This window comes from Malaclemys terrapin, chromosome 8 (genome assembly GCF_027887155.1).
Source record: "Malaclemys terrapin pileata isolate rMalTer1 chromosome 8, rMalTer1.hap1, whole genome shotgun sequence".
NCBI lineage: Eukaryota > Metazoa > Chordata > Testudines > Emydidae > Malaclemys > Malaclemys terrapin.
Genome location: NC_071512.1, coordinates 100525569 through 100548235, shown reverse-complemented (window position 1 = coordinate 100548235; position 22667 = coordinate 100525569). Strand labels below are relative to the sequence as shown.

At 41.7% G+C, this 22667-nt stretch overlaps 1 protein-coding gene across 1 annotated transcript in view; it reads right to left on the bottom strand.

The window, feature by feature from the left end:
- Window positions 1-22667, bottom strand: part of EPS15 (epidermal growth factor receptor pathway substrate 15) — a 114196-nt gene that overhangs the window by 27224 nt on the left and 64305 nt on the right. The window contains exons 14-20 of the mRNA XM_054036805.1: window positions 12215-12376; window positions 11324-11521; window positions 8065-8262; window positions 6560-6637; window positions 6148-6238; window positions 5290-5325; window positions 411-547 (exon numbers count right to left, since the gene is read on the bottom strand). Coding sequence (XP_053892780.1) covers window positions 411-547; window positions 5290-5325; window positions 6148-6238; window positions 6560-6637; window positions 8065-8262; window positions 11324-11521; window positions 12215-12376 — 900 coding nt within the window. The remainder of the gene's footprint in view (window positions 1-410; window positions 548-5289; window positions 5326-6147; window positions 6239-6559; window positions 6638-8064; window positions 8263-11323; window positions 11522-12214; window positions 12377-22667) is intronic.

The following is a 22667-nucleotide window of genomic DNA, read 5'->3' as shown; positions in this document are numbered from 1 at the left end:
GTGACCTTTAGTTAAACTAGCAGTTTCAATTAACTGAAATTCGCAATAGAGGTGTTGTTTCAGGATTTTTAGCAAAGTTTATTTAATTTTTTAAGGGAGTTATTTTCCAAAAAATGTAGAACTAAGGAATCAAATCTTATTAATATTTTACATCATTTTACATGCTTCTCCCAATACCCACTATTTTCTAGTAGAAATGTGACTAGGAATAGCATTTAGCAGAGGGCTGTATGTGCAGAGTTAAAAAACCACTCAACTATTTTCCAGTGGAAATTAATACTTACAGCAAAATATCCATGCACTACCGAAAATACCCAATACCTCATATTTGAGTGTATCCAAATATACAAGATCATCTCCATTTTGAACAAACTATTAGTACACCTCTCCCTTCCTCCCATCAAACTTACTGTGGGATTATTGCTGTTGCTTGTTGTGCTGAAAGGATCAGTGTCCACAGTCACAAAAGGATCAGTGGAGGATTGTTTGAAAAAAGAGTCAGCTGCAAAAGGATCTGAATCTTTGAAGGGATCACCATCGAAAGGATCTGAAGGAAAAAAATACAATGGGCCTGTTAAAGGAATATTTCTTGTAAATATTTCCTGCTAGTTCTTTTTAGATTGAAGTCTTAAAAACAAATGTAATTTTGTACAGCTTCCTTTATATTACAGCAGAGAACCAGCTCCTCTGTAGTGAAGGTTGGTCATCACTTTCTGATTAAAGGCAAAGTCTTCTAAAGTGCTCTAAAATCCACATGCTTACTCAGATTGTCTTGAAATTTGCTGTGCCTCATAGGGGTGTGGGATAGTGTTAATGGCCCAAATATGGGCACCATTCAGCCAGGAATTTGGTAAGGAAGCCCCATAAAAATTTTACAAAATCTAAAAAGCTACTTTTTGGTCCACACCTGGGGCTAAAACCATGATTCTGATCCTCTGTAAACTGACCTCAGGCACTTGGGATTTAGCTCAACTAGTGTACAGCACCAACTACTCCTTTGGGGGGTTATACTGAAGTTATTCAGGGTAAAATTAGGAAAGTAGCTGGACCCAAAGGGAATTAAACGTTCACACGGAGCAAGACGAGGGCTCTGCTGAAACAACAGTGTTTGAAGTCAGCCCATTCTCACAGTGGTGTCTCAAGTGGTCATATTGTGGCCACTCACCCTGAGCTATACTTGTGTGTAAGTTTAAACCCTACCCTTGACAGAAATGGGAGAACGATCTGTAGGCATGTTGCTATATCTGCCTCTGTCGAGGGATTTTTATACCTTTGGGAAATATAGCCGAGTAATATAGCTACTTTAGAAGGGGTCTAACTTTTTTCGGGGGCCTCTTCCTGAACCCCCATATAAGCCAGCATCTGGGGGAATCCTACCCCTTTCAGGAGGGCTGAGCTCATCTTCCTACCCAGTGTCCTGTGATCTAGGGGCCCCTGCTCTTCACATCAGATATAAGCCCCTCTCCCTGACCCCCATGTGAGCCAGGATTTTGTGGGCTCTGCCGTTCTGGATGGGGAGCTGAGAACAGGCATGCTCTACGCATGCATGAAGCACTCACTACTGAGAACAGCTATGCTTGGTGCATAGCCCAGGCTTGCAACCACGGATACTGGGGAGGGAGGAAAGAAGAACACCTCCTGAGATGACTGGAGTAGTTCGCATATCTTAGAAATATTGTTTCAGGCTGTATTCATCTCCATGGGGCGTTGTCATTCAGCCAAGAACATCTTATTGAGATGAATGAATGGGCCACTTCACATCTCTCTAAGCCTCCAATGAAGCTGTTGGATAGACTTCCTCATACACTAGACCCAGATTTGAGGTAAGAACTCTGTCTTCACTCTCCTGCCTTTGCCTGCTTCCATCTGATAGAATCACAGAACTGGAAGGGACCTTGAGAGGTCATCTAGTCCAGTCCCCTGCACTCATGCACTAAGTATTATCTAGACCATCCCTGTCAGGTGTTTGTCTAAACTGCTCTTAATCTCCAATGATGGAGATTCCACAACCTCCCTAGGCAATTTATTCCAGTGCTTAACTGCCCTGACAAGAAGTTTTTCTTAACATCCAACCTAAGCCTCTCCTGCTGCAATTTAAGCCCATTGCTTCTTGTCCTATCCTCAGAGGTTAAGAAAAACAATTTTTCTTCCCCCTCCGTGTAACAACCTTTTACATACTTGAAAACTGTTATGTCCCCTCTTAGTCTTCTCTTTTCCAGACTAAACAAACCCAATTTTTTCCAATCTTCCCTCATAGGTCAAATTTTCTAGACCTTTAATAATTTTTGTCACTCTTCTCTGGACTCTCTCCAATTGGTCCACATCTTTCCTGAAATGTGGCTCCCAGAACTGGACACAATACTCCAGTTGAGGCCTAATCAGTGCAGAGTAGAGCGGAAGAATTACTTCTTGTGTTGTACTTACAACACGCCTGCTAATACATCCCAGAAGGATGTTCGCTTTTTTTGCAACAGTGTTACACTGTTGACTCTCTTTTAGCTTGTGGTCCACTATGACCCCCAAAATCCCTTTCCAGAGTACTCCTTCCTAGGCAGTCATTTCCCATTTTGTATGTGTGCAACTGATTGTTCCTTCCTAAGCAGAATACTTTGCATTTGTCCTTATTGAATTTCATCCTATTTACTTCAGACCATTTCTCCAGTTTGTCCAGATCATTTTGAATTTTAATCCTATCCTCCAAAGCACTTGCAACCCTTCCCATCTTGGTATCGTCCGCAAACATTATAAGTGTACTCTCTATGCCATTATCAAAATCATTGATGAAGATACTGAACAGAACAGGACCCAGAACTGATCCCTGCGGGACCCTATTCATTATGCACTTCCAGCATGACTGTGAACCACTGATAACTACTCTTTGGGAACGGTTTTCCCAACCAGTTTTGCACCCACCTTATAGTAGCTCCATCTAGGTTGCATTTCCCTAGTTTGTTTATGAGAAGGTCATGCAAGACAGTATCAAAAGCTTTACTAAAGTCAAGATATACCACAACTACTGCTTCCCCCACATCCACAAGGCTTGTTACCCTGTCAAAGAAAGCAATCAGGTTGGTTTGACACTATTTGTTTTTGACAAATCCATGCTGACTGTTACTTATCACCTTATTATCTTCTAGATGTTTGCAAATTGATTGCTTAATTATTTGCTCCATTATCTTTCCGGGTACGGAAGTTAAGCTGACTGGTCTGTAATTCCCCGGGTTGTCCTTATTTCCCTTTTTATAGATGGGCACTATATTTGCCCTTTTCCAGTCTTCTGGAATCTCTCCCGTCTTCCATGACTTTTCAAAGATAATCACTAATGGCTCAGATATCTCCTCAGTCAGCATCTTGAGTATTCCAGGATGCATTTTATCAGGCCCTTGTGACTTGAAGACGTCTAATTTGTCCAAGTAATTTTTAACTTGTTCTTTCCCTATTTTAGCCTCTTCTGATCCTACCTCATTTTCTCTGGCATTCACTATGTTAGACATCCAATCACCACCAACCTTCTTGGTGCTGTTTGCTCCAACCCTCTCCCCTTCTCCTCCTCACAGTCTCTCCCCCTTAGATTCACTCAACACATGCCCCTTTTATCCTCTTCTCCCCTGCCCCCCTCAGTTCCCTTCAGTGTCCTCTCTCCCTACACTTTATTTTCCATTTTAGCTTATCCCTTCCTACCAACTTGAAAACATTAAATTGTAGCACTAACATGACGCTTGCTGCCATCATCTTGGTCACGCTGCTTTTGTATTCTACTTCATGCCCCCATCATTTCTCTGTCTTGTCTATTTACATCGTATGCTCTTTTGGGCAGGAACTGTCTGATGTTCTATGTTTGTGCAGTGCCAAGCACAATGGGACCCCATTCTTGGTTGGGCCTTAGCCACTACCATAATAAACATGATTAATAACAAATTAAACAAATTTAAAACTTGGAAAACCAGAAATTACAAGTACATGTAAATTTTACTCAGCCCTCTTTGAGTGATGCCCCAACACGCCAACACCACACATACTAACAATTTACCCTTACAGATGCTACAATGTATGTTGCTGAAAACTTCATAGAGTGGCAGAAAATGAGGGGTAATGCTTTACGGAATAAGGACTCTGTGTAAATATTCAGTAGGGTAAGTGACTGAGGGCAGCTCATTCTAATAGCCTGCACTGTTTTTAAATGCATTTCCCAGCTAAATTGAAACACTGCTTTATTGAACTTACCATTTATCAACATTAGAAAAGTTACAAGAGACAGTATTGTTGGAACATTTCAAGTTGAACAATTGCTCCCAATTTCCTTTGATTCTGCACTCCATAATAACTTCCTCTAGAAATCTTACCTGCTAGTGAGAATCCTTATATTCTTGACTGTAATTACTCAATTCCAGCATGTAAAAGCAAACCTAGGGTTCTCTCCCTTCCTCTCTTAATGGGAAAGTTGTTTGATGTGCTAACTCTTGGCAAACAGTCATTTGGACAGGCAATTCTTACAAAAAACCTGAGATCTAGAATCACACTATTCCAGTTCATCACAGTTTGGATAGGATCACACAGCATGCAGAAAGGTACTTAAAAAAAAAAAAAAAAACTTCTACAAGTACTGAAATAGTATCACATAAAGTTATATAAAAATGGTGACATTTAAAAATTCAGAACTTATATCTCTCAACATAATGATCAAACTGGATCTGGTTTCCACTTCTGCTAAAAATACTGTTTTTATTATCTAGAGAGTTTAGTTCACTTCCTGAGAATAATCACCTGTAAGTTAGTTCAGGGTCTGGCAATGCAATGACACTTTCTGCACAACCATTCTAATTTGATGCACTAGAGAAAGGTGCTGGAGTGAAAGCCCTCAAGATTAAAGTCCCAGTTAGCTACAGGACAGATACTAAATGGGCACTGACAGCACAGTGTCACTGGCACCACTATCAGTGCGCCTCAAACCCAACTCTGGCTATTTCTCATGGTAAAAGAATAGTTTGGTGTACATTGCTATTCAGTCCTTGGCCTTTCTGCAGACTCACATCCAAGGGCCAATTACAGCCAGTAGTAATGGGGCTAATTTGATGTGGACAACTGAGTTAAACCTACTGAGCCCAAACATATTTAACACAAAGCTCTGTACATCCATCAAATGGTAGCTGTTTCAGGTCATTACTGCCTTGGTCAGATTCACAGGTGATTTAGATGTGACAGTTTTCATATAATCCATTACCAATCCTATGAGACAGCTAGTCCTTCACACTAGATATTTACAATTTAAGAGCTTTAGTATCTACTTACCAACTTTCCCAAAAGGGTCATCCTTGAAAGGATCACCTGTTTAAAAAAAAATAAAAAAAGGAAAAAGCACTGAAATCTTTTAGCAAAAACATGCTTTCAACCGAGGGTCACTTCGTTGCAGATGCCTAGCAAGCTATAAAGGAATTTGCAACCCTTGCTTGTCGGAGTATTTCCTCTCACTTCAGTGGGACTACAATAGCTGGCATTAAAGTCAACATTTGCCAAAAAATAACTGTTACCACTATTTCCTAGTGTAAGTATAGTCAAAGTGGCGATCTTCAAGAGAACTCTGTGGTAACGGATAGTAAATGCTTAGATATCACAATATTTGCCTTCATATATGCTTAGAATACAAAATCATAGCAGTAACATCTATTGGAAAATCCTGAGTTTTTATAATAGGACTAGTGCAGTCTGACTATTGTGAAAGTTACTACTCCCTTGAGTTAGATTTACAGGACTAGGCCCAAAGTTTCCATAAAATAGAGCAGACAATCTGCCCTCCTCTTTAATACAGAAAGACAGCCTCTGGAGAACAGGTATCAGCATAAACTTCTCTCTGGGAGGAGGCAGAAGAGGTGTGGATGAAGGAGCAGTTGCAATGGCTACTGCAAAAGCAAACCTCTCCTTTCACATTCAGTTTTTGAGACACTAATGGCTACCCTCTTCTGGTGGTTGGACTAAAACCCTCACAATGCATCGGTAGATTTCAGAGACCCCACCACAACTGCAGTCAATGGAAAACCATTCTTCTACTACAAAACTCAATTCCAGTCCAAATACACATTAGTTTTTAAGACACATTAATACAACTAACCCTCTTTCAGGAAATTCATGCTAACAGAAAAATCTACTTACTGCCAACAAAGGGGTCAGACTGGAAGAAGTCTAAATTGGCTTCTGTAACTTGATCAGGCAGAGGATGAGATTCTGTAGCAAATGGATCTTCCTAGGGGGAAAAAGTATGAAAACACATTTGCCTTTTGAAGTTTAGAAAAATAAGGATACTAAAAGTTAAAAGACCAACTACAATTCTACTTAATTCAGTGATGGACAGCTGAAAAGTCAGTCAACAGAAATCTTCAGTATACCAAATGAAAAAAAGTTTTCCATACATTCATACCCAAAATTAAAAGCAACTGTAGAAATCAAAGTGATGACAATAAGTGTTTTATGGTCATGGGGCGACTCAGTGATTGGAAGTCAACATAATCCATCTCAATGTAAAGATTTCTTGCTGTATTCTGTTTTTAAATCTGTACAAACCCACTTTTTTGTTAACAGTTGCAGTCAGGGTCTCTTTCTCTTCTCCGATAGCAGCATTTGTTGTTTCAGGGCTATTCCTTACCTATTACAACAAACAAGAACACTGACATTCACATATGACAAGATTCTATCCTCTAGAATATGTAAGGGTTTCTGTATCAGAGACGGAATATACTTCAATAAATGACTACGCCAACTATATAATTGTAAAACACACCTATTAAAAAGGAACAGATCTACTGAATATTGATTTTCCATATGCCAAATCGACACAAAAACATACTGTAGCCTATTCAAATACCTAAAGAGAGAACACATACCCTTATGGACCAAGAGCATCTTTATATTTTGTAACATTATGAAATGCTTAGAGAACTCTGAAGATGCAGCGAAAGCTAAGAACCCAAGAAAAAAGGCAGTTCAGCAAACAGAGCAGCTTTAGGGCATGGCTATACTTGCAGATGTAGAGCGCTTTGAGTTAAGCCAGCCTTAAGAGAGCGGTGTAGGGAAAGCGCTGCAATCTGTCCACACTGACTGCTTCAAGAGCACTGGCATGGCCACATTTGCGGCACCTGCAGCGGCATTGGGAGTAGTGCTTTATGGGCAGCTATCCCAGCATGCAAGTGACTGCGTGATTTTAAAATGGGAGGGGTGGGATGGAGTGTGACGGAGTGTGTTGTGTGTATGTGTGGGAGGAGAGAGAGAGTGGGTTTTTGGGGGGCTGAGAGCATGTCAGCGCGCTGTCTTGTAAGTTCAGACGGTAACAGACCCATCTCCCCGCCCCTCTCTCTCTCTCACACACACACACACACACACACACCATTCCACAGTAATGGCTTGCATGCCGGCTGTCAGAAACGGGGCTTTGAAAGGGCATTTCCGCATTCCTACAGGAGTTCAAAACAAATACAAGAGTGGCCACTCCACTTAAGGGGATTATGGGACATTTCCAGAGGCCGATCAGAGCACAGTAACGCAACACCTCATTCACACTGACGCCTGGGCGTTGTAGCCAAGGCGCAGCAAATGTTATTCCACTCGCCGAGGTGAAGTACCAGCAGCGCTGTAGCCGCGGAGTCGGAGCGCTCTACGTGCCTTGCCAGTGCGCCCAGGGCTCCTTTATTGCGCTGTAACTCGCAAGTGTAGCCAAGCCCTTAGATTTCAGTACTATTTCTTATTCTGTCCATGCTACCTAAGTTGTAGAAGATTGTTCTCCTTTTGCGCACAGGGAATATCAATTCAGATCACTAAATTTATGAGAGACTTGTTTTGGTGACAAAGTAAACTTATTACATAGTCACTTGTCATCCAAATGAAAATTGCCTGCTCTCATGATACTCATCTTCCAACAAAATGAAATATGATCTTTGATAAAATGACTGATTTGTTGTGCCTTTTTAAAAAAAAAAAAAAAAAAAACAAGTTCAGCTTTACTACATCCCTAACTCACTCAGATATTACTACTGTACTATATAATAACTAAGAAGGCAATCAAAACTCTTTACTCACTGGAGACTCGTGGTTTATTTGTTCGGCTTCTGCTGAACTCTCCCTTTCAGTGTTCTCATTAAGGTTAGCAGCTTCACTGCTGCTGTTGCTAAGGCTAGAATGATCTGCAGTTCCATTAACAAGTAGATTGTGTGGGTGAGAGTGCCAGTTAAATTGGTTATTTTCCAATTCTTTCAGCTCAAACAGTTTTGTTTCCATCTGCAAAGAGCAAGCATAAATACATATATTCGTATAGCAGCAGGAGAAAATAGCACATACTTTTCTGCTTACACATGGGAGAGAGAGAATGCAGTATGTACCTGAAATTACTGTTTTCTGAAAGTGAGGAATAACAGAGCCACACTCTTGGGTTTCAGCCTCAGGTGTGAGGTTCAGAACATGATTAACAAAAAAATTTAGAAGAGGAGAAGCCATGTGGTCTAAGAACAGAACTAGATGTTAAGAACTCAGATAAATCCCACTTCTAACAAGAACTTAGTCTATCGAGTTGGATAAATCACAACCCCTCTCACACCGTTTCCCCACCTGGGAACCACCACCCTACCCTCATAGGGGTATTGTGAGGAGTAATTAACATTCGTGAAGTACTTTGAAGATATGCAGCAGTATTACCAGCAGAGTCACAGATCCCATTATCCATGAGCACAGTTAAGCTGCATTAGTCCCCAACTGTTATTCTTTTGTTTTTAACGAAGTTAAGACAAAATTGCAAAGCCAACATCTAGCAGAATTCCCACTTTAAGAGAACAAAAATTACACATTAGTCATCTTCTCCAAAGGTGAGTTAATAGCCATTTTTAAAGACCAAAAATCTCATGGGATGTCACCATAAGGAGATCTATATTCACATCTACCTATCTGTACCATTTGTTACACTTATATGCATTACTGTAGCATCATAGCACCTCACAATCTAAAGCATTTATCTGCACAACCACCCTGTAAGGTAGGGAAGTATTATTCCATTTTACAGATGGGAATTGTGGCAGACAAACTAAGTCATTTGTCCAAGGTCACAAAGGAATCCTGTGGAGGAGTAGGAAATTCAACCAGCATCTTCTGAGTCCCAGGCAAGTACCTGAACCATTGGACAATCCTGCCACAGACGCCAATGTATTTTCTGTACATTCTTTGTAAGTGGAGGTACAGGGGGAAATCAGGAAGACCAAAAGAAAATATGAATTCAAAAATCTGTTTAAAAAAAAGATTGCTACTTATTGCAAGAAAAATACAACTAACCACTCAAAAATAAATGTGAGATACTGTCTTAAGCGCCTCTTTGCTAATGGAAGAAAAGGAATAAGCAGCTGGAGACAAAGACATTCTCTCTCAACCTGGGTTCACGTACCCTGTGATGCAACAATGCCAAGTACATTTGTTTGCTACTCAGCTTCTAAACTGCATGTTTTTTTCATAGATGCTAGGACTGGAAGGGACCTTCAGCCTATGGCTGAAATCAAGGAGTGTGGATATACTGTACATTATCTCTAAAGGAAAATATACATTTTTATTACTGTATATACTCGTTCATAAGCCAAATATTTTTGGTAAAAAAAATGATGCATCAAAGAGCGGGGGTCGGCTTATAAACAGGTCTACACCAAAATTTGATGATTTTAAACTCTATGGAATCACAATTGAATATCTAATACACTGTCATTTTGTTTACCTGGAGCGTCTGCAGGCATGGAGCAGCCACTTCCCACAGCTCCCATTGGCTGGGAACGGCGAACTGTGGCCACAGGGAGCTGAGGGACTCCATGCCTGCAGACGCTCCAGGGTAAACAAAACGTCCCGACCCACCAGCGGCTTACCCTGACGGCCGGGAACCAAAGTTTGCCAACCCCTGAAATACAGGGTTGGCTTATGAAAGGGTCACACCGTTTTTGCTATTTTTACCTAACCATCTTGGGGGCCATCTTATAAACGAATGGGCTAATGAACGAGTATATACAGTAATTCACATGAAGTGAGGCTTAACACCAAAAATAAAAATGTAAGCGTACAATAAAGACATAGCGATGATGGCTGTAAAACTCCCAACATTAAATTGCCGGGTTAAAAACTAAATTAAGATTTTTAGGTTCAAAGCTAAAAAAAACAGACTTACCCATGGAATTCAAAATAAAAAATATCTGGTTTGTATATTAGCAGAAGAGGCTGTGCCTTAACCAAGCAGGAAGAAGGACCCTGACCATAGTGCTCTCTAGCATGAAAACCAAAGAGGCATTAACAGTGGCCTCTAGAGGTGCACCTCATCTTTCTAGTCAAATGAGAAGTATCATGCTAAAAACTGGTAAGGCATTCAGAGAGAAAGAAAAACAGCAAAAAAACAAAGATGCATATTAGCTACACTGATGTCCAGGAGTAGCACTGGGAAACAGTCAACCACTAGCAAAAATAAAGTTGAGTGTGGGTGTGGGGGGAAGCAGAGAAATAAAAGGGGTTTCAGACCTACAGTATAACCAGAGGGGCACTAATTCAACTCAGTGATTGCAAATGGAAGCTACAATGCTCTTTTTAAACAGAATACTGAATAAATATTATACATATGGAGCACGTGTGTGCATTGGCTAGTGCACCAGTTTACCACCTCTGGTTAACTAGTCTCAAACACAAATGAAAATACATTCGATGGTTCTCAATTTAATCCCATTTATGCAATCATAGAAGAATATGACTAGAAGGGACCTCAAATTCAGTGCCCTGCACTCAAGGCAGGATTAAGTATTATCTAGACCATCCCTCACAGGTTTTTGTCTAACCTGCTCTTAATCTCCAATGACAATGCTCCAAATCACAACACCAACATAAATCTTTGAAGTTTCTACTCAAGATGTGTCAATGACCAGAATAGCAAAGGCTGTCCTGGGTCAGGGCTGGAGTACAAAGCTTAGATAGCAGCACTGACTTGAGCCAAGTACAGTGTGGGCAGCTGCTAGTTCCTCACTTTCAAGAAATTTTCTTATAAAATTATTATTTTATTAAGTAAAATGTACATTGTAATATAAATGAGGCCCCTGTATCATCCAAAACATAAGCTCATTGACCTTGGAGACTTTAATAATAGAAATACCATAGCTCACATAGCATCATCTGATAATTAATATCAGACTACAGTAATATTAACCAGTTAGCAGGAAACAAAATTTGTATAAGGAAGCAAAAGAAAAACGAGCAAAGTAAAGGGGAAAAACCCCAAAGGGGTGTCGTCTTATGATATATTAACATTTGTTGATACTTTTCCACAATGCCTTACTGAATTGATTTCCTGTTGTGTATCCTGCAGATGCTGCTGAAGAGGTCCCAGCTGTGCTTTCCCTGACTCTACGCATTGCGCTAGCTCAGCGGTTTCTTGCTGCAGGCGACTTAGCTCCTCTTGAGCTTTGGTCAGTTCCTCCTCATATGTTGAGATCTTCGATTCCTGACTCATTTCTTCAGCCTTCAGTGAGGCAATCTGCAGAATGAAGGAACGCTTCATTAATTAAAACCAAATCCAATTAAAATAGGATATGTTTATCAGAAGCTACTTTCAAATACCAAAAAATAATCAGGAAAAATCCCAGCTGCAATTAATGTATGTTTCCCACTGGAGATTTAAAGCCATATCGACACTAATATTAAACCAGAGGTAGCCAAAAGTGGGTTTAAATATCATCATGGCTAACAAGGTTTTAGCATAGTTTCCTTGACAAACATGGACAGATTTTTATATTGATAATACTGTTAGGATGCTATACCTAGAGGGGATAGTTTAGATTCTCGCTATAGATTATCTGGAGTTGATAGCCTATACTACAGTTTACAGAAAAAGCATCTGTCCACATTGCTCAGTGAAAGTGTCAGAATGCTGCTAGCTACAACTGTACTTAGCACAAGGATAGTCAGCATGTTTTCAACCCTAGCATGGGCAGGACCTATATGTAACAGGGAATCACTGAACTGCATGATGTTTTCCCCACTTATTGCTCCTCACCCAGCCCTAAGTATCTCACTGTTTTCTCCTACTCAAGCTATGCTCCTCTCCCAAAACACAGTCCCTCATTAAAAAGGGCTATTTTCTTCCAGTGGAAGGCTGGAGCAGACTCCCATCAATAAGGGTCTCAATTGAAAAGAGGGACTACTATGCATATAAACTACCAGAACATACCAAATGGGCCTCTTCAGCACATTTCTGCCTGATATCATTAAGTTGCTCTTCTAACTTGGCTTTTTGCTCATCAAGGCCATTAAGGATTTCCTGTGCTTCCTGTTTCTGAGCTTGCAGCTTCTGTAGATTACTGCTCTCCCTCTTCACTTCACATTGAAGATCCTGCAGAGAAACATTTTTGTCAGTTTCTTTCCCTTGGCCACTGAAAAGTAGTTACTGCATTCCTCTCACTGCAGAGTCAAAATGCTGTTAACTTTTTAAAAACTTGAAAAAAAATCAAGGCAGAGATTCCAAATTATAGCCCCAACTGAAATATAGTAAAACACTTCTAGAGTAATTTCATAATTTTTTAAAGAATTACTATTTTCTATCTTCAAGGCACTTTCACAAAATAAATGAATCCTCAGCATTTTAGTAAGGTAATGTCCAGATGCGGCAACAAAGATTAACAGGTTTATCCAAAAAACAGTTGGGATCAGAATTTAAAATCTAGAGCCCTCCTCTGCTCATACCACTAGATTACATCCATCTGTTACTTTAATTATATTCTAATATACTAATTTGTTTAATTTCTTGGTAATAATGGAAATCTTACCAGATCAATAAGTGATCATTTCAGTTTACAGAAAGCAAGAGTTAGCATATTTAATATTAATATTCTATAGAGGCATACCTATAGAGTCTTGCTTTTGCAGGACACCAGGCAATTGGTCAGGCTTTGAGAAATGTCCTGCTGTCCTGTGTTGCTTCATGATGGCTCTGTATTTACTCCTCACCCACCTGCAACCTGCACGTGGATCATGTGATGCAGAGCCCAAGCAGCTGAGCCCATCTCCTCTACTGGGCTGGCCCAGCACACTGCTCTCCGCAGGTCGGGTTGAGCATGGGTTGCAGTGATGGATTGCAAATCTGTCCTTGTTCCCCTGACTTTCACTGCACTCTCCCAACAACTCCCAGAGCTGCTGGTTTCCTCCTTTTGACACTCCCGCCCATCCATCGTTGGCCAGCCCAGCCCCGTACTACGATTGCCTACACCTGTGGTTTTCAAACTGCGGGTCGTGACCCAGTAGTGGGTCACGGAATGTAAGGCACTGGTCAGCACTGCTGACCGGGACATTAAAAGTCCTGTCGGTAGTGCTGCCCGGCTAAGGTAGGCTAGTCTCTACCTGAAACGGCCAGCAGCAGGTCCGGCTCCTAGGTGGGGAGCTCACGGGCCTCCATATGCTGCCTCCACCCCAAGCACTTGTTCCCAGCCAATGGGAGCTCAGGGGGCAGTCCCTGCAGGCAAGAGCCGCAAGGAGCCACCTGCCCGCCTCCGCCTAGGAGCCAGACCTGCTGCTGGCTGCTGATGGGGTGCAGCGCAGTCCATGGTGCCAGGACAGGCAGGAAGCCTGCCTTAGCACCCCTGCTGCACGGCTGACCGGGAGCCGCCCAAGGTAAGCCCGTACTCCAACCCTGCACCCCAATCCCCTGCCCCAGCCCTGAGCCTTCCCCCAAACCCGGAGCCCCTTGCTGCACCCCAAGCCCCTCATCCCCGGCCCTACCCCAGAGTGTGCACCTCTAGCCCAAAGCCCTGACCCCCCTTCCACACCCAGCCCCCCTGCCCCAGCCCAGAGCCCTGTCCCACAACCTGAACCTTTCATTACCGGCCCCACCACCCAGCCCTCACTCCTGCACCCCAACCCTCTGTTCCAGCCCTGAGCCCCTTCCACACCCCAAACTCCTCATCCCCAGCTCCATTGGGTCGCGGGCATCAACAAATTTGTTCAGCTGGGTTGCCAGGAAAAAAAAAAGTTTGAAAACCACTGGCCTACACAACAGACTCCTGACTAAGGGGAGGGTGGGATAAACAGTCCCGGAGAAAGGGAAGGGCTGGGGCTGCCTGAAATCAACCTGCTTAAAGTAATATTGTGAAGGCTAGAAAATCAGGGGTAAATGAAGGGAGAAAGGAACTGGGGACATTTAGGGTGTAATGGGGAGAAGCTTGAAAATGTCATTTTTAGTGATGTTGGGAAGTTACTCAGAATTGCCGTAAACGGACTTCCAAATTTTGTCTGGTCAAAATTAGCTTATGATTAATAGAGCTAAAAAACAAAACCCTGTTGGGTTTTGCAAGGAAAAGTGCTTTTATCTCTGAGATCAATCCCACATCCAAGCTTTTAAAAATGAAGAAATTTACCTCTGAGTTACAATGTGTGAGAAGACCCATGAACCTACACTGAGCCCAGCCTGCTATATATGAAATTCCGAGAACTGCCTTCTACATAGATCTTACCTTTTTCTACTACTGCATTTACAGGTAACACTAACTTTCATTCCATAAACACTAGACTGGTAAATATGCTGCATTTTTAAGGGTATTGATCTGCTGTATAAGATCTAGTATCCAATATGCTTTTGGAGGACTCTCTCTTTTAGAAGCAGCTTATTAGTACTTTAAGTAAAAAAGTCAGTCATTTCTCCAAGAAATTTACAAATGTTACTTCTACCTTAAATCTACTCCTCACCTTTTTGTATGTTACATTTATGGATTTTTCTAATTTATATTTTATTATGTATCTAATAGGTATGTCTGTGGTGCCCACCACTGTAATTTCTGTGCACCTCACAAAAAGAAGAAAGTTACCCTTGCTGCCCGTGAGTGGCAGAGGAGTGCCATCTCAAAGTTACAGGTGAGGAAATCAGGGCAGTAAGGATGAGTGACTTGCCCAGCATTATATGAATGGCAGAACCAAAACTAGAACCAGATCTCAAGATTCCCATTACAGTGCCTTAAGAAGGCTATCTTTTCCTATGACAAATGACCACAATTTAAATCCCTCCATAAAAATACTAGTTCTGATCAGTAATTATTGTTTATACTGCAGTAACATCTAGAGACCTCAATCAAAGATCAGGACCTTATTGTGCTATGTGCTATACAAACACGCAATTAAAAAAAAAAAAGGCAGGCCTACCCCAAAATTAATTATTTAAGTTTACCTATTAAAATGAGCACTTCGTGTGCAACAGTAATCTCAGTTCACTACCCAGTTAACTCTCATCAGATGGCCGTGTACTGTAGGCATGAGAGGAGAGCAGAGCCTACAAGTGGGAGTTGAAGGAAGATCTGGTGATCGCTCTAAATTTTGATGGGAAAGCTTTTCTTGCTCGAAAAGAGGTGGATTGGAAAAAAATGCAAATGTGCTTCATCAAGCAGACAATCTAGGCTTGCATTTTTGGAAGAGCAAAGGTAAAGGTTGGTGGCTCAATAAAATGATAGATCTGATAAGAGGGGCTAAATGGTGAAATACCATAAAAGCAAAGGTGTTTTATGCAGAGGAGAAGGAAGTAGAGTGATACAAATATGGGGGGGGGGGGGGGGAATGTGATCAGGGTTAGGTGTCAGGAAGATGATTAAACAATCCTCTATCATTAAGAAAAAGCTCAGTATAATTGAGATTGCGCCTTCATCTGCTCAAGTAACTGTTTGAACTCTAACTCTATGCTCTTGTCTGCCTAATTTACTGTAAACGGAACACTCATTTTAACAACAAACTGGATTAGTGAATCTTTCTGTTTTCATTCACGTGTTAGGTAATTCAAACCAATTTGCCAACATCTACCTCTTGCTAATTAGCTGAACTCCTTTGACTGAAGGGCCAGGTTCCTTTCAGTAACTGACTCCACAAGCCCAGACATAAAATTTTCTTCCTGAGCTGCAGATGAGTAGCTTTGTGGGGGTTTTTTAGATTTAGATTTATAGCCATTTCTAATTTCCATAAGACTCATTCTTACTAGCAAGAACCACATGGAGAGCTGCGAGCGGATTCTTCCTTGCCCCCAGACTTAGAATGCTGCTGAAAGCTTTAGTCTAATTCCTGGACCCAGGCTGAGAGGCTCCTCTCTGAACCCCTGCCTCATATCCTTGGCCCCCACCCACTGTGCTTCTCAGAGACTCACCAAAACTGCTAGAAACTGGCCAATCCTGCAGTTGTAAAACCTCAGAGTTAGCTAGTGTCTTAAAAACAGCTAGCACAACACTGTTCCCAGTGCTGAGCTGAGCCAAAAAGTTATACTTTGCTATAGTAGTCCTTTCCTCACCTGGATGTCCATTATGCTCTAGACATCCCACAAACCAATGCTTTAATTTATTACACACACACCTCTTACTCCTGAGGGCATTCTGCACCAAAAATTTAAGAATTCTGCAAGGTTTGTCAATAAAAAAATGCAGAGGCTCCAGCATGGCAGTGGGGAGCACAGGCCACTGGCTGCACGAAGGTGGGAGATCACCCTGCAGCTCCCCCACCACCAGGACACAGACTCAGTGGCGAGACTGCACCCGACCCTGACACAGCACAAGGCCTGGACCTGCCCCAGAAACATCCTGGGGCCCTGCCCCTCTGCACCAGGTGTACCAGGTGTGGGGCAGGCAGGCTCAACCAGGTGGGATCCAAGTGTGGAGGGGCTCAATGTGGGGGGAATCCAGGTATGGGGTGACAGGATTCTGTGTGGGACAATCTAGGTGTAGGCAAATCACTGGGGGAGGTCTAGGTGTTAGGGGACTCTGCACGGGGTTCCAGGTGAAAGTGATTGGGGCTCGGTGGGATGGGGGTCTGGGTGCAGCTAGTTGGGGGGGGGTCAGTGGCATGGGGTCTGGATGTGGGGGCTCAGAGAGGTGGGGCTTGGCAGGGTCAGGGTTTGAGTGCAGGGAGCTCAGTGGGGGGTGGTTTGGGTACAGGGGTCCAGAGGCAAGGGACTCAAGATGCAGGGGTTGAGTTTCGGTGGCTTTGGAGCAATGGGGGCAGGAAGCAGGGGAGGATGCTGAGCTTCCTGCAGCTGGGGGAAGTTTTTGGGGGTGGGTCTGACACAGACACAGCCACTCCTTGCAGGGGAGGAGGAAGTCCCCATCCTCTCCTGCTTCCAGCCCAGCCGGGACTAGCAGCCGATCCCAGCTCAGGGGAGGAGCGACTGGCTGGAGTGTCCCCAGCCCTGCGGTGATTTACCTCTCCGCAGGCTGCTCTGGGTGCCTGAAACAATGTACCTGCGCAGCTAGGGAGTGGTGCAGCTTTCCTTTGCTTCCCTGTCAAAGTCATATTTCTGCGGGGAAGCAAAGAAATCTGCATGGGACATGAATTCTTCACATGTGGCGCAGAACTCCTCCAGGAGTAACCTCTGAAACAATGCCTTTGCTTAGATGCAACAAAAATTAGCACATAGTTGCACAGAATGTAAACTCACAGTGCTTGCTCTGAACAATTACTGATCAAGGACTAATAATATGTATGGCTCTAAATAAATGAAATGTAAGCATTAACATTTTAATTTCCAATGTGACAATAAAGAAAAATGTTTATTTAAAACTAACTAATTAACAGGTGTGTTGTGAGCAAGACACGAGAAGTCATTCTTCCGCTCTACTCTGCTCTGGTTAGGCCTCAGCTGGAGTATTGTGTCCAGTTCTGGGCGCCGCATTTTAAAAAAGATGTGGAGAAACTGGAAAGGGTCCAAAGAAGAGCAACAAGAATGATTAAAGGTCTTGAGAACATGACCTATGAAGGAAGGCTGAAAGAATTGGGTTTGTTTAGTTTGGAAAAGAGAAGACTGAGAGGGGACATGATAGCAGTTTTCAGGTATATAAAAGGGTGTCATAAGGAGGAGGGAGAGAACTTGTTCACCTTAGCCTCTAAGGATAGAACCAGAAACAATGGGTTTAAACTGCAGCAAGGGAGGTCTAGATTGGACATTAGGAAAAAGTTCCTAACTGTCAGGGTGGTTAAACACTGGAACAAATTGCCTAGGGAGGTTGTGGAATCTCCGTCTCTGGAGATATTTAAGGGTAGGTTAGATAAATGTCTACTAGGGATGGTCTAGGCAGTATTTGGTCCTGCCATGCGGGCAGGGGACTGGACTCGATGACCTCTCGAGGTCCCTTCCAGTCCTAGAATCTATGAATCTATGAATCTATGAATAAAGCAGAATTCCCAGTCCCTTCAAAAAAGGGACATCACCAATTCACATATTACTACATGCTTTTTAATAATCTTAATAGCAACAGTTCTATGTTAGTCACTTATTATCAGCTACAAATATACTTAAAAATTAACTTTTCCATATCTTCATCTGTTTTGCAGGAACAAACCAAAAAAACAGTCCGACTTACATGTACAGAGTTCAGAGTCACACCTGTATGATGCATAGTTAATACAATGTTTATACAAAGATGTAATTATGCATTTTTACAATATTTGAAACAACTTTTATTTTTGTAACTCCTAGCTCAGAGACTGAATGAAGGGAACAGATGCCTAGTTTGTTGCATCAGATGGTGCAGTGACAAGTTCTCCTAGCAACTGATACCTAATGTCTTGTGATCTCAGAATCAAGATGGAAAATCTCTTGGCCATTATCTATCAGAACCACTAGATAGGCCCCCTGGAGCCTATCCCTCAAGCGTGCATGAACACAAGCGTCAGGAACTTGTCTCCTCAGTGCAAAAAATCAGCACTTTCCAAACCTCCCGACCCAACAAGACATATGGCTTTACTGAGTGATCTGTTAGCTCCAGAAAGTGAATCAGCACAGTACCAATTTTCATGAGCTGGAATGCATTAAGGGCATAGGAAGGAAACAAAAGTAGAACAGCCAGCCAGAGAAGGCATAAAAGAGGGAAAAGAACAAATGAAGGAAGATGACGAGACGTAGACAAATGAATAGAAGAGCAAGATGTAAATAGAGTTCAGCAGTACCATTTGAGTAATATAAAATTTTTTTGATTTCTTCAAATTCTGTTTAAAGTGTGGTTCACGTCTCACATTGATTACTGGAGCTTTCCATTGTTGTTTGTTTCTTCTCTACTTAACATCCTCCTCCTCTGCCCCAAATTTCTGCACTGGTTTCCTGTCTTACTTCAAATTCAAACTCCTTATCCTCTCCTACAACACCAGACTCATTTACTTACTAATGCCTGTCACTCCTGCTTATTCCAATCTTCTCTCTCTTTTCCTAGGATAGGCTTTATGCCTTCAATCATGTTGCCCCATGTTAGGAATACACTTCCCTACCCTCATCCACAGAGCTTCCTCTCAACAATCCATCATCTCCCTTTCTCATCAATAATTCCCACAGGCTTACTGTCCTGAACTGTGATCGTATTTGAACTGTAACAGCTTCAGGACAGGGCATTGGTCTTAACTTTTTGTAAAGAGCCATGTAGATTTATAGCACTATGTACACTTTTAATACAGATGATTAAAAAAAAAAAAAAAAAACCCAGAACTACCACCATATACTTCTCCTCTAGCGTTAAAAGGAGAAGCCAAGACAGAAGGTCATCAGAAATTACACCTTTCCTCACATTTAAAAAACTAAGGGAGTACAGTACTAAAAAAAGCAATAGTGTGAAAGTTCTGGAAATGGAAATCCAGAGAAGTATTCAAGGTATGGGCAGTGAAATGAAATCTTGTACAGACATTCTATAGATTTCACTGCATTATTCCACAGGAAATGGCCTCTCTTTGAATGATAAAAGGCATGGTACACTCAGGACTGGCCTTTGGGGTACACAGGAAGGATATACCCATTTTGGAAGCTAATGGCCCTTTTTTCCTTAAATATATAAGATTAGTCATTTTTGTTCCTGAAAAATCTTAAAAACAAACTGATTGCTGCTTCTGGAAGTCTGACTCAGTTTGTTCCTAACAGTCAGTCTTCCCTCACAACAGCCCAGGGCTGGCAGTAAGGGGTGTGTGAAGTCCAGAAGTCAGGGATCTCTCCATTTTGAAAGGAAACCCTGGAGGCTGTGTAGCTGCCCAGAATGCTGGTGATAGTATTAGGGCCAAACACAAGTTGTGTCTCAGCCAACTAAATTGGCTCCTCTATTGAGAAGCCAATGTGGAATCTGGCCATGGAAATGGTGGTTAGTGTAGTGAAGAGCAGTGTAGTCTAGCATAGTGGTTCTCAAACTTGACTGCACTACGACCTCCTTCTGACAACAAAAATTACTACATGATCCCGGGCGGGAGAGGGCCGGAGCCCCGTCACCATGGGTGGAGTTGAGGGGGCCAGAGCCCTGCCGTCCCAGACTCAAGTCCTCAGGCTTTCGCTACAGCCCCAGGCAGCGGAGCTCAGGCTTCGGCTTCAGTGTTGGCCCCAGCGAGTCTAACGCTGGCCCTGGCGATCCTAAAATGGAGTCACAAGTCACTTTGGGGTCCCGACCCACAGTCTGAGAACCGCTGGTCTAGCAGACTAAACTTGGAACTTCTTCTATTCCCATCTCTGACACAGATCCTTTGGTCTGACAAATCATATAGCCTTTTAGCACTGCAACTGTTTCCCTTGTCAGCCCTGCTACACCAAGCTGTTGGCTTGTCTTAATTCAGGCCCCAATCCTACAGGCATTTACACATACTTAAATCAATTGCCTAGACACATGTGCATATAGTGAAGCACATGCATAAGTGTGTACAAGGTCAGGACATTAGTTTGTAAGCTTCACGGCAGGGACGGTCTCTTACTATGTGTTTGTACATTATCCAGTGCAATGCGGCTCTGATTCAAATTGAAGCCTTAGGGTGCTACAATATTTTCTCTCGTGTAAAATAGCAACAGTGCTACTTACCTCCTTACAGTGTGTTGTGACAATTAGTTCATTTTTAGAGCACTAATTATTGTCATACACAGAACAAATTAGAGAGGATTGCAGAGAGAAGGAGGGATAGAAATGAAAATGCAGTAAGTAGAGGGGAAGAACAGTAAAGCAAGGGATGAGACAACAAGGAAGATCAAAAATATTAATATGAAGAAAAATTAGATGAAAGGGTGCTGCTTTTTAAAGAAAAGAAGACACGTGGAAGGAAGAATGAAAAAGATGATAAGTCAAAATAAGAGATGGAAGACGATTAAGGGAGGATAAAAAAATGGAAACAGAAAAGATAGCTTTTAGTTGCTGTATTCAGTATATGCAATTTTCTCCTATTGAACTATCCTGACAAACATCCCATATATTTGTTTGTTTGTTTGGGAGAAGTGGATAGTTATTCTACCCACATATATTAATACTTCTGACTATGCTGGATTCTACAGATAATTAATCTGTCAAATTCAGGCAAATCAGAAAAAGAAAGGCATAACAAGAAGCAATGGCTGGAAGTTTAATATATAGAAATTCAAATTAGAAATCTGGCATATTTATTTATTTTATTTAAACAATGAGGGTGATTAGCCACTGGAACAAACTACCAAGAGAAGTGGTGGATCCTCCATCTTTTGAGGTCTTCAAATAAAATCTGGAATCCTTTCTGGAAAATATGCTTTAAATCAAACATGTTTCTAGGCTCAATGCAGGAGTAACTGGGTTAAAAATTCTATGGCCTGTATTATACAGGCGGTCAGACTTGATGATCTAATGGACCCTTCTGGCCTTTCAATATAGCTCTTCATATTTTTAAATTGCTGCACTTCAGCAAAACTTTGTTTTTACTGATACTTTATCTAAAATTTCATTCCCATTATTGTTGTTTAGCATCTTTTTATATACATCAAAAAAAAAAAATGGATTTCTACTGCAGAACAGTATTTCCCAAATCTTCTCCACAACTCATTTGGCCAAAGCACAAACCGGGGATGTTTGTGAGATAACAATTTGTCACCACAGAAATAATGTTGGTGGCACAAACACTGGAGAGTGATATTACAAAATGAGTCGGGGGGAAGACAGATTAGAAAGTAAAAAGCTCTGGTACACAGTCAAATATCTTGGTAAACAGCAACACAGGAGCCAAAACACAAAACAGGCATGACAATTTGAATTTGTTACCTTCGTTGTATGTAGCTCTAGAAACACTGGCACACAAACTTTACCAAAACCCAGATACCAGTTCAACAGCACTGAAATTCATATCACAGTCACAACGTGTCACAATATCTATGGCTGCCTCTGATCAGAAGAGGAACAACGAATAAGCCACCACGCAGGCCCACTTGATCTTTACATTCACAGAACCTCAAAGCCGTTGCTTGCAGTGATTGCTTTAGACAATGTCAGTTATTACATTTGTCTTGCATTACCTCTTGACCTCAAATACTAGATGCACATAATACACTTAAGAAAACAGAAAATCACACTACTAAACAGGAATTAACAGATCAAAAAGTTTTAATTTAGCACTATTTACCTCCTTTTCAAACAATGCCAGGAATTCAATTGTCAGCAAACACACACACATAAACCATGAGATTCCAGCAGACACCATACAAAATTATTCCTGATGTGTCTCAAACATGAATATTCATGATAGGTTTTACTAGATTATTAAAATTTGATTCCATTCACGTGAGTAGTCAGATTTAATTAACATATTTGGTATAGCAAACTTCTGTTTGACATCTTGTTGCATATTCATTTGGCTGTCATTGTTACTGCCATGCCAGGATCTGATTATCTCCAGAAAGGTCATGCAATTAATTACCA